At 48.4% G+C, this 12,524-nt stretch overlaps 1 protein-coding gene across 1 annotated transcript in view; it reads left to right on the top strand.

Annotated features, from left to right (window-relative positions):
* Positions 1-4,214: 4,214 nt before the first annotated feature.
* The window catches only part of PDE4B (phosphodiesterase 4B), a 136,246-nt gene continuing 127,936 nt past the window's right edge, over positions 4,215-12,524 (top strand). Inside the window, exon 1 of the mRNA XM_056497797.1 lies at positions 4,215-4,764. Coding sequence (XP_056353772.1) covers positions 4,529-4,764 — 236 coding nt within the window. The 5' untranslated portion in view covers positions 4,215-4,528. The remainder of the gene's footprint in view (positions 4,765-12,524) is intronic.

Here is a 12,524-nt window from a genome sequence, read left to right as displayed (position 1 = left end):
TATTCCCAGTGCTGCCTCATCCTGGCAGCTGCAGCTGCTGCCTCGGGGCTGAGCTCAGGATCACATCCCTGTCAGCCCTGTGACATTTCAGATTCACTCTGTGCTCTGCTGCCTCCTCTGCAGCTGGGTTATTTGCCAGTACAAATGACAATTCCCATATTCTCCACTCTCTCAGTCCTTTTCATTCCCCCTTTTTTCTCTCCACTCACTGTGTTGGTTTAGTCCAAGAAAACCTTGTTGTTTTATAGGGTTTTGTCCTGCCTTAGCTTGGTTTGCTTTTCCTCAAAAATCTCTTTTTCCCACCCTTTCCCAAGCCCAGACATTCCTCTTTTCCTTTTATCTCCTGCTGGGAATGTGCTTTGGCTGATTGCCCTGCCTCCTCTTCAGGCTCATGCTCATCTCTCCCACAGCTAATGGAGCTGGTTGGCTCCTGGAATTTCTCTCCTGGAGATCCATCATGGACCCTTTCCCAACCCATTTGGCAGAAATCCACCTTAAGTAGGGACAGTGCTGTGAAATTCCATCAAGTCCTGGCCCAATAATGTGTTTTTGGTTTTTTTTCCCATCAAATGTGGTCTAATTTTAGTCTAAAAGGGATTTTAAGGGGTTGAATCCTTCCCTTGTGCATCCTCAGCTTTAATAGATGTTCTGGAATTGTCCATCTCTCCTGACCTTTCCAGTCCTGGGCTGATTTAAGCCAAGGAAACCCTGCTGTGTGTGAGGAACCCTCCAAGTAATTCCAGAACTAACAGAGGAACAGCCCCTGTTGCTCCAGGAGCACATGGATATTCCATGGATTAAATAACAAATTACTGAACAGCAATTAAAACACACAGAGGGGATCTGGGATTCTTATTTTATAAAGAAAATTCTTAAATTTCAGGTTGTTTGGAAGTTTAATAAAGATTTTATTTTTCCTGTTCAAGAGGGAATTCTATCAGCCAGGATTTCTGGAAAGGAGACTTTGTACTTGATTAAAAATATTTTTCCCCCTGGGTTTCCTTGCTTAGAATAAGAAGCCAAAGTAGCACCAGCACAGCACAATGCCTTGAAAAAAATTCTCTAATTAATTTGCTGTGGGGTTGGTGGAATCTTTTTGGGATGCCCTTGGGATGGATGGAACAGTGACTGGAGTAAGAGAGGGGAATTCCTGACTGTTCTTATCTAAATGTGCTCTGAGGAAAAATTTTCCCATTACTCTGCCCCTGGCTGAAAGTGCAGTGAAAAGTCAACTAAAAGCTTTTCCTTTGCTACTGGAGTGTGCAGGACACTTCCCAATTCCCCTTTCCCTGGTGTTTCACTCCATGCTGGCTATTAGCACTTGGGAACAGGTAAAATAATGGTGCTGCTAAAGAAAAAAAATGTGTTCTTGTTGCTTAGCAATTGCTCTCAGCACACTCCAGATCAGCTTTTGATGAGGAGTTGCAGGCTTGGAAATGTTGTTTCCCACCCTTTCAGTTATTTTAATCGAATATATTAAAACTTCCAGACTCTTCAGCGAGTTGGGAAGTGAGGATGGAATCTCACCCAAGTGCACTTAAACTTCTGAAAGTTTCCTTAATTGTCCTTTTTCTTCCAAGTGGTCTCATTTTCCTGCCAGGCACTTTCCTTCAATCATCTTTTCCGCCTCCTCAACAATCCCTTCATATTTCTGATCCCTTTTCTGATGGAATTGTTCTCTTGGGCTGCAGACAATAATCTGTGCTGATGGACAGGTCTGTGCAGGCTGGGCTGTTCAGGGAATCATTTTCATTTGTAAACTTGGCTCTGCACTCCCAGGGTCAGCCCAGGCTTGGGATGGAAGGTGGAAAAAGCCCTGGGAGGGGTGGGAGTGAGGGTGGGTGAGACTGGGCTGGGGAACAACATCAGCAGCACCTGGAGCTGCTGGAGAGAGCCCAGAGGAGACCCTGGGGCTGCTGCAGGGCTGGAGCCCCTCTGGAGCCAGGCTGGGAGAGAGGAGAAGGATCCAGGGAGAGCTCAGAGCCCCTGGCAGGGCCTGGAGGGGCTGCAGGAGAGCTGGAGAGGGGCTGGGGACAAGGCATGGGGGGACAGGACACAGGGAATGATCCCACTGCCAGAGGGCAGGGATGGATGGGATATTGGGGAGGAATTCCCAAGGGAAGGGTGGGGACATGCTGGGATGGAACTCCCAGAGAACTGGCATTCCCTGGATCCCTGGCAGGGCCCAAGGCCAGGCTGGAGCAGCCTGGGACAGTGGGAGGTGTCCCTGCCGTGGCAGGGGTGGCACTGGGGGGGATTTAAGGTCCCTTCCCACCCAAACCATTCCATGATTCCATGAACCCCCCAGGAGCTCTGATGGCCTGGGTGCTCAAAGCCAGGGAATTCCTGCCAGCATTTTCAGATCCCAGCTTTCCTGCCAGTGTGTGCTCCTCATCTTGTGGCTGCTCCTGCAGTGTCTGGCCACAATTCCAGGCTGTAAATCCGTGGGGAATTTGGAGATGTTGGCTGCAGCCTCCTGTGTGTGTGGAACACCAGAGGCTGGCAGCATCAGGGGTGGGAGCTGGGACTCCAGGAGACCTGTGCTGGGACCTTTCCCTGGGAATTCTGTCAGGGAAGTGTGGATCCATCGCCAGCAGGAGCTGGAAGGTGTTGGGAAAATCTGTGCTCAGGATGAGCCTCCACAGTGCTCCAAGCTTGGAGATCCTCCTGCATTCCCTGCTGGTGGCACTCTGTATTCCCTCTTTTCCTGCTTTCCCAAGGGATGGAGCCTTTCTTCCTCCCCCTGGCTCCTCTTCCTCCTCAGCTGCTCCATTCTCTCAGGGATTTCCCTGCCCATCTCACCTTGTGCAGGCTCTGGGGCTGCCAGTTCATGACTAATTAGTGCATGGCCAAATGATGGGAAGCATTTCCTTAATGGAGTTTTATTTATTTTTAAATTATTTCCCTCTGTTCTCCCTGCCCTTTGAAAAGCTTTAGGAATATCATTATATCATTAGATTTAGATTTAGAAGGTTCATTTTTGTTTATATTTGGAATTAATTTTTTTTTATTTTTTTTCCATTTGGAATTCCATTTTTTATTCCTGTTTGGAATTCCAGATTTTATTTCTGTTGGGAATTCCAACTCCAAAACACTTGTGTGGATTTGATTCCCCCTTCAGCTCCCAGGCTCCCCTTTGTCTCTCCCTGCTTGCCAATGAAGTAACAAATCCCAACCTATCACATCAAAATTCCTAAATCATCCAGTATTCCCGTTCTGCTGCTGCCTGAGCCTCTCAGGATTAAATCCCACTGCCCTTAAGAGGCTTGGGCAGATAATTTGGTTTATTTTGGTTTTTAATAACTGGGAATAGGGCACAGGTTGGGTTGGGTGGGATGTCTGGGAACTCCTCTGAAGGGAAGTTCTCTGTGATTGCTGGGTGTTTCTGTCAAGTGTTTTGGGATATTTGGAGGAAAATTCACTGGGATAGATAGGGATGAAGGAAAATCCACTGGGATGGACAGGGAATGTGGAAAACCCACTGGGATGGACAGGGAATGTAGAAAACCCACTGGGATGGACAGGGATTGTGGAAAACTCACTGGGATGGACAGGGATGAGGGAAAACCCACTGGGATGGACAGGGATTTGCTGTGGAGTTGATGCCTGCACTGTGCAACCAGAGCACTTTCCTCACATGCTCTCCCTGTCTCCTCCTCCTTTAAAAACATGAATTGTATTTGCATTTTTAGTCACCTAATTTTGATCAGTTTAAAAAAATGCCCCTCCCTCAGGGATTTATTGTGCTCTTACACTCCTTGTCTTTAACCTCCTCACCTGAACGTTGCTTTTTATCCTTGGAAAACTAGAACTTGCTGTCGTGGTGTTTATATCCAGAGATAAAATTCCTGGGTTTTTTTCAATTTTAAATGCATAGACTCTAAAAATTATTGGAATTAACTTCACAGGGAGCTGACAGCTCCCTCATCTTTTGATTTGGCAGAGGTTTGACCCTTTGGCTCTGCATCCCAGGACAGTGGAGCCTTTCCACGGAGCAGGAATTCCTGCATGCTTTGTTCTGCAGAACAGAATTCCGTGCCTTTGTTTTTGTTCCGTTTTAGCCTTTCCCCACTCTTAGCGCTCTCCCATCCCTCCCAGAAGCGGGGAGTACACGGGAGCAATATCAGGATGCTGGACAGGTCCTTAAAATTTCCTGGGGATGCCGCACGCTGCCCGCAGAGCGCGGGTGTCAAAATAACCCCGAGCCAATGAGCGGGTGCGGGTGGAGCCTCCGCCGTGCGGGCAAAACTAATTCTCAATGAAAAGCTCAATCGCGGCGGGGCTGCGATTCCCGGAGCTCATTCCCCAAAACCCGGCCGCGCCGGAGCGCAGCGGGATGAATTTTTCATGAGCGGCCACAACACCAGCGGGAAGAAGGGAACAAGCAGAGCCGGGGCTTTGTGGCAGGATCCTCCTCCCGCGGATGCCGCTCCGGGCGGGATTTGCCCGGGGAGCGCAGCGCGCTGAGTGATGCGCGCCCGTGGCCAGCGCTGAGCGCTCGCTGCTCGCCCAGCGCTGCATCGCGGCGATGACGGCCAGGGAGCCTCCCCGGGAACTCGCCACTCCCGAGGCCGAGCTTTACATCAGGACTTTCAAGGAGCAGATGCACCTGGAGCTGGAGCTGCCCAAGCTGCCCGGCAACAGACCCACGTCGCCAAAGATTTCTCCTCGCAGCTCGCCCAGGAACTCTCCCTGCTTTTTCAGAAAGTTGCTGGTGAATAAAAGCATCCGCCAGCGCCGTCGCTTCACGGTGGCACACACATGGTAAGCTCTGCCGGGTTAAAACTGGGTTTAACTGCGTTTAGAACCAGTGGAGCTGCGGTTGGAGCTGGGGAGAAGCAGCGCGGGTCGCTCTGGGTTCTCCCGGCGGTGAAGGGAGCAGAAAAGCAGCCGGGGGATGCTGAATGCCGGGCCTCTCTCTCCGCCAGAAATCCGGCCCTTTATTCCGGGAACAAAGGCAGCAGCCCGCAACTTTCCCAGGCGCCGTGCGGCTGTGTGGGAGAGCCCGGGAATTCACGGCAGAGTCCGGGATTCATGGCAGAGCCCGGGAATTCATGGCAGAGCCCGGGGATTCATGGCAGAGCCCGGGAATTCATGGCAGAGCCCGGGGATTGATGGCAGAGCCCGGGGATTCATGGCAGAGTCCGGGATTCATGGCAGAGCCCGGGAGTTCATGGCAGAGCCCGGGAGTTCATGGCAGAGCCCGGGAATTCATGGCAGAGCCCGGGGATTGATGGCAGAGCCCGGGGATTGATGGCAGAGCCCAGGAATTCATGGCAGAGTCCGGGATTCATGGCAGAGCCCGGGGATTCATGGCAAAGCCCGGAGATTGATGGCAGAGCCCGGGAATTCATGGCAGAGTCCGGGATTCATGGCAGAGTTCGGGATTCATGGCAGAGCCCGGGGATTGATGGCAGAGCCCGGGGATTGATGGCAGAGCCCGGGGATTGATGGCAGAGCCCGGGAGTTCATGGCAGAGCCTGGGAGTTCATGGCAGAGCCCGGGGATTCATGGCAGAGCCCGGGAATTCAAGGCAGAGCCCAGGAGTTCATGGCAGAGCCCGGGGATTGATGGCAGAGCCCGGGGATTGATGGCAGAGCCCGGGAGTTCATGGCAGAGCCCGGGAATTGATGGCAGAGCCCGAGAATTGATGGCAGAGCCCGGGAGTTCATGGCAGAGCCCGGGAATTCATGGCAGAGTCCGGGGATTCATGGCAGAACCCAGGAATTCATGGCAGAGCCCGGGGATTCATGGCAGAGCCCGGGAATTCATGGCAGAGCCCGGGGATTGATGGCAGAGCCCAGGAAATCATTGCATGACCTGAGAATTTATTTCATAGTCCGTTAGTTCGTTTTAGAACCGGTGGAATAATTTCAGAACTCGGGAATTCATGACAGAGCCCTGAAATTCATCTCAGAGCCCATGAATTCATTTCAGAACCCAGGAAATCATCTCAGAATCCATTAATTCATTTCAGAACCCAGGAATTCATATCAGAGCCCATCCATTTGTTTCAGAACCTGTCAATTCATTTCAGAGCCTGTGAATTCATTTCAGATCCCAGGAATTCATTTCACAGCCCATTAATTCATTTCAGAGCCCATCAATTCATTTCAGCACCCATGAATTCACGTCAGAGCCTGTGACTTCATCTCAGGACCCATGAACTCATTCCAGGACTCATTTCTGAGCCCATGAATTCATCTCAGGACCCATGAATTCATCTCAGAATGCATTTCAGAGCCCATCAGTTCATTTCAGAGCCCGTGAATTCATCTCAGAGCTTTCAGGACACGTTTATTCCTTCTCTCTCCCAGCTCAGGGTGATTCAAGCAGGGCACTCTCGGTGTTAAATCCTGGAAAAGGCTTTCAGATAGTTTTTGCTGGCTACAAATCTCCCTCCTTTCTGCCTTTTTCCCAAGGCAATCCTGGCTGAGAGGCTTCTTTTCCCTCCCCACAAATCCCTCACCCCAAACAGTCACTTTGGGTGCCATTGCAGCTGACTGGAGCCTCTGAGGGTCACTTATCCTGCTTAAACCATAAACAGCAAAGGATAAAATCCAGGAAAATCCAGGAGGATCTCACTGGTTGATTTCCTGAATTTCCTCTGGATGTGCCTTGCAGCATCCACCTTTCAAATCCCAAAATACGCACCAGTTGAGTGTGGGAATTGAACCAGAAAACTTTGAGTAATGTGAATTTCAAAATCCCTCCTCACATATATATCCATATATCCATTGCTTTCCCATTCCTTTAAAATTCTGGGATCCTGCAGATATCCTGCTGTTTTTTTTTTTTTTTTTTAATTTTGTTTTGGTGTGGTTTTTTTTTTTGGTTGTTGTTGTTTTTAATTCAAATCCAAGCAGTAATAACAATCTCAAGCTGGTTATGAGCTGTAGCAGCTCCAGAGCTTTCTTGGGGATTTTAATTGCTTGGAATCATTGGTGTTTGGGGTTATTCACATTAATTCCCTGCAACATCTGTCATGGAGCTCATCTGATCCCAGCAGCCTATCCAGAGAAATGAGGGAAGCATGGTCCAGCTGGGAATTAGGGGAGCAGCATGGGACCAGACTCAGCATCTGTGTTGTTTGGTGAAAAAAGAATTCCAGTATTTCATTTGGAGAAGGAGCTTGGATCAACTTGTAAAGGAGGTGGGATCCCTCTGAATGGAAAAAAAAAGGGAAAACTTCAACTCAGTTTTTGGAAGTTTTTAATATCAGGTGATTTTAAAACTTCCAGGAATGTTTGAGTGTGAGCACACCCTCAACACATTCCACACCAAACCCAGCTTAAATTTAATTTCAGTATTTCAATTGTAAATGTTTCCCTGTGCTCCAGCATTTCCCTGGAGCATCTGGAGGCTGTTCCATGTTCTGTGGGGCCCAGGATGTGCTGAGGAATTTTGGGATTGGGATGCAGGGCCTGGAGCAGCCTCAGCTGTGCCCAGGCAGGTGCCACCCAGGGAAGGGACCCTTGGGGGGCAGGGAACAGCCAGGGAGGGAATCAGGCTGGATTTGATGGGATCTGGAACTTCTCCAGCCTCAGAACCAGGGAACTTCCTCACTCTGGGGTGGTAAATCAGCATTTTCACCACCTTGATGCCATTGTTTGAGGAATCTTCTGCTCCTTTTCCTTATTTGCAGTTTTCTGTTTTCCCTCATTCCTCTTTCTCTTTGAAATCATGGATTTTTCCAGTTGTTTTCTGACAATTTCCTGCTGCTGCTGCTGCTGGAATCTGTGTCACCACAGGCTGCTCCCATATCCAGTCAGATCTTGCCCAGAAAAAAAAAAAAAAAGAAAGAAAAGCAAATGTTGAGGGGTATTTTTTGAAAGAATAAGGCCACAATTCAAGTGTTTCCATGATCCAAAGGATTCTTTTCCTCAAGGAAAGTTCCATGATCCACCCCCAGACCTGTGTCAGTCTCATCCCATGTGCTCCAACCCCTGGATCCCATCTCCAAGTGCCTCATTCCCATCAAAGAACAGCACAAAACCTCTGGAATTTTGGGATTTTCCTGCACCAGAACCCCCCCAGGCTCATTCCTTGCATCTGGCAGTTTTGCCTCGAGATCCCTGAATTCCATGTGCTCCTCTTTCCTTTGGTAATTCCCATTTTGGGGGGATTTGTGGGGAAAAGGGCAAGCAGAAGGCATGGAAATTTTGGACATGGTGAGTTTCCTTTGGGGTGGCTGGAGAGGGAACAGCATCTCCTGGAGATGATCCTCAGCAGATCCCATTCCACACCCCACAGTCTGCTCTCCCTCACCCCACCCATACCCTGAGGATTCCAAAGGAATAATTTTATAAATATCTTTGTGTTTTTACATCTCTTCCATTTAATTTTTGCCCAGCAAGAACTTTAAATCTTCTATTTCACCCTTACAGCAAAGTGCTTCCCAGCAATGTCTTGGAAGATCCCAAAATTCAGTTTTTTCCAAGTTCACTCTGCAATTTATAACAAAGATTCCTTTGTTTTGCTGGATTTAGCCTCAAAATTATAAACAGTTCCTCAAGGCCAGGTTGGACAAGCTTGGAGCAATCTGCTTTTTCTCTTGGTTGTCCTTTAATGCAGCTAAAACACAAGCCAGCAATTTGCTTTTCAAAATATAATATCAAATATAAATTATTTTATTTTATATCCATAATTTTTTTTTAAAACATGCTCTGTTTTCATGGCACAACAATCTCTTGGGGTGGAATTCAGGGAGTTAAATAAGATGGCACAATCCAGTTGAGATTTTTCCAAACCTGGTGAGTAACAACAGAGCTCTTGAATTCCTGGAAGCTGCAAAATTTCATGGAGGCGAATGGAAATGATCAAATTATTGTGTTGGGGTTTGTTTTATGGTTTATAAGGGAGCAAAATAAGAAAGGATTCAATGGAATGGTGCTTCAGAAAGATGGAATTTTGGAGAGTATTGACTTGGAATTGCTGAGGAGAACAGGAATTGATCAGATCCATGAATTTCCATGGTGGTTTGGTGGTGGTGGAATTGATCAGATCCATGAATTTCTCCAGAGGTTTTGTGCTGGTGGAATTGATCAGATCCATGAATTTTTGTGGTAGTTTGTTGCTGGTGGAATTGATCAGATCCTTGATTTTCTCCAGAGGTTTGGTGCTGATGGGATTGATCAGATCCATGATTTTCTCTCTCAGAGATTTGGTGCTGATGGGATTGATCAGATCCATGATTTTCTCTCAGAGGTTTGGTGCTGCTGGGATTGATCAGATCCCTGATTTTCTCAGAGGTTTGGTGCTGCTGGGATTGATCAGATCCATTATTTTCTCCAGAGGTTTGGTGCTGATGGGATTGATCAGATCCATGATTTTCTCTCTCAGAGGTTTGGTGCTGCTGGGATTGATCAGATCCATGATTTTCTCTCAGAGGTTTGGTGCTGCTGGGATTGATCAGATCCCTGATTTTCTCAGAGGTTTGGTGCTGCTGGGATTGATCAGATCCATTATTTTCTCCAGAGGTTTGGTGCTGATGGGATTGATCAGATCCATGATTTTCTCCAGAGGTTTGGTGCTGCTCTTGGAGGAGCTCAGGTGCTCCTGTGGGTCCCTGGAATTGATCAGATCCATGAATTTCCATGGTGGTTTGGTGCTGCTGGAATTGATCAAATCCATTATTTTCTCCAGAGTTTTGGTTCTGCTGGGATTGATCAGATCCCTGATTTTCTCAGAGGTTTGGTGCAGATGGGATTGATCAGATCCATGAATTTTTGTGGTAGTTTGTTGCTGGTGGAATTGTTAAGATCCATGATTTTCTCTCAGAGGTTTGGTGCTGCTGGAATTGTTAAGATCCCTAATTTTCTCTCAGAGGTTTGGTGCTGATGGGATTGATCAGATCCCTGATTTTCTCTCAGAGGTTTGGTGCTGATGGAATTGTTAAGATCCATGATTTTCTCAGAGGTTTGGTGCTGATGGAATTGTTAAGATCCATGATTTTCTCTCAGAGGTTTGGTGCTGATGGAATTGTTAAGATCCATGATTTTCTCAGAGGTTTGGTGCTGATGGAATTGTTAAGATCCATGATTTTCTCTCAGAGGTTTGGTGCTGCTGGGATTGATCAGATCCATGATTTTCTCAGAGGTTTGGTGCTGCTGGGATTGATCAGATCCATGATTTTCTCTCAGAGGTTTGGTGCTGCTGGGATTGATCAGATCCATGATTTTCTCTCTCAGAGGTTTGGTGCTGCTGGGATTGATCAGATCCATGATTTTCTCAGAGGTTTGGTGCTGCTGGGATTGATCAGATCCATGATTTTCTCTCAGAGGTTTGGTGCTGCTCCTGGGGCTCCCTGTGCCACCCCCATGTCCTGAGGTGTCCCTGCCCAGTGCTGCCATTCCAGGATCCCAAATCCAAGCTCTCCTGGCCAGCCCCTCCCAGGATTTGGCCTGGAGGGGCTGCTCCCCTGTGAGGCAGCCCCAGTGTCTGTCACTCCTGCTGGGTGACCTCAGAGCTCCGTTCCCACCTCGGTGATTCCAGGATTTTTTGGGATGTGCTGTTGGCACCGTCTCCTCTCTCTCCATATTTAGCAGGATGAATTCCCATTTCCCAGTGTTGGAAACACCCTTGCTGTGCTTTGATGAGCTCTGCTTGTGTTTCTCACCCTCTGTTGATGTGATTTCCAGCTTCTTTTCCCAGTTTGGATAAAAGCAGGATGATTCCTCTGTTCCTGCAGTGGGATTGGACACGCTGTGTTGCTCAATTCTCCACAGAAAGTTCCAGGAGAAACAAACTGAAGGGAGTGAGGAAAAGGATGGGGGAAAAGCAGAAGGTTCCTCACTTTATCTCAGCTGAGTGTGTTCTCCCATCTGTCTCCATCCCTGAGGAGAATTCCTCAGCACTGGAGGAGGGATGGCGAAGGACACGAGGTGAGAGGAGACAAACCAGCCCACACAGCCAGCACAGAACCAGCTGTGCCATCCCTACATCTGCTCTCTCCAGGGAAACTGGCTCCCAGCCCTGCCTCAATCCATGGAAAACAGAAAGGAGCAACTTCCTTCAGCCCCCAGCCACATATGGGGGAAAAGAGGGTGTTAAAATAGTGCCCAGCTGTTCAACATTCCAGCAGGATACACCAGATCCTTGGATTAATAATTGGAGTTTGATGGATTCAGCCATTCCTGGGAAGGGGAGAGAGGAAGGGAGCAGATTCCTTCTCAGAGAAACTATTTCTGGAGTTTTAATACCTTTAAATAGCTTTTAATGCCTCAAAATAAGTTTTAATCCCTTGAAATAAGTTTTTTTTATGTTTGCAGAATCCAAATCTCTGAGGAATAAACATTCCCAGAGGATCTGTGGTGCCTGGAGAATTCCTGGCCTCACACTGGGCTCAAGTGAAGTGAAATTTTCTGTGCCAAAAGAGTTTCTCCAGGAGGTTTTCCTGCTGGATTTGGCTTTGTTGGAAGTGTTGCTGTGTGGAGCTTCCCTCGAGGCAGCATCCCCACCTTTGGGCTCTGTGTTTTTGGGATGTGCCCTTCCCACCTTTGGGCTCTGTGTTTTTGGGATGTGCACTCCTCACCTTTGGGCTCTGTGTTTTTGGGATGTGCCCTTCCCATATCTGTGCTCTGTGTTTTTGGGATGTGAACTCCTCACCTTTGGGCTCTGTGTTTTTGGGATGTGCACTCCCCATTTTGGGCTCTGTGTTTTTGGGATGTGCACTCCCCATATCTGGGCTCTGTGTTTTTGGGATGTGCACTCCCCATATCTGGGCTCTGTGTTTTTGGGATGTGCACTCCCCACCTTTGGGCTCTGTGTTTTTGGGATGTGCACTCCTCACCTTTGGGCTCTGTGTTTTTGGGATGTGCCCTTCCCACCTTTGGGCTCTGTGTTTTTGGGATGTGCCTTTCCCACCTTTGGGCTCTGTGTTTTTGGGATGTGCACTCCTCACCTTTGGGCTCTGTGTTTTTGGGATGTGCACTTCCCATATCTGGGCTCTGTGTTTTTGGGATGTGCCTTTCCCACCTTTGGGCTCTGTGTTTTTGGGATGTGCATTTCCCACCTTTGGGCTCTGTGTTTTTGGGATGTGCCTTTCCCACCTTTGGGCTCTGTGTTTTTGGGATGTGCATTTCCCACTTTGGGCTCTGTGTTTTGGGATGTGCCTTTCCCACCTTTGGGCTCTGTGTTTTTGGGATGTGCCCTTCCCACCTTTGGGCTCTGTGTTTTTGGGATGTGCACTCCTCACCTTTGGGCTCTGTGTTTTTGGGATGTGCATTTCCCATATCTGGGCTCTGTGTTTTTGGGATGTGCACAACTTTCCCACATTTGGGCTCTGTGTTTTTGGGATGTGCACTCCTCACCTTTGGGCTCTGTGTTTTTGGGATGTGCATTTCCCACCTTTGGGCTCTGTGTTTTTGGGATGTGCACTCCTCACCTTTGGGCTCTGTGTTTTTGGGATGTGCCTTTCCCACCTTTGGGCTCTGTGTTTTTGGGATGTGCACTTCCCATATCTGGGCTCTGTGTTTTTGGGATGTGCACTTGGCTCCTCCAGGCTCCTCTTGCTTGCCAGGGCA

Source organism: Oenanthe melanoleuca, chromosome 8 (genome assembly GCF_029582105.1).
Source record: "Oenanthe melanoleuca isolate GR-GAL-2019-014 chromosome 8, OMel1.0, whole genome shotgun sequence".
Taxonomy (NCBI): Eukaryota; Metazoa; Chordata; class Aves; order Passeriformes; family Muscicapidae; genus Oenanthe; species Oenanthe melanoleuca.
Note: the sequence above shows the minus strand (reverse complement) of the source record. Positions and strands in the feature narration are given on the sequence as shown.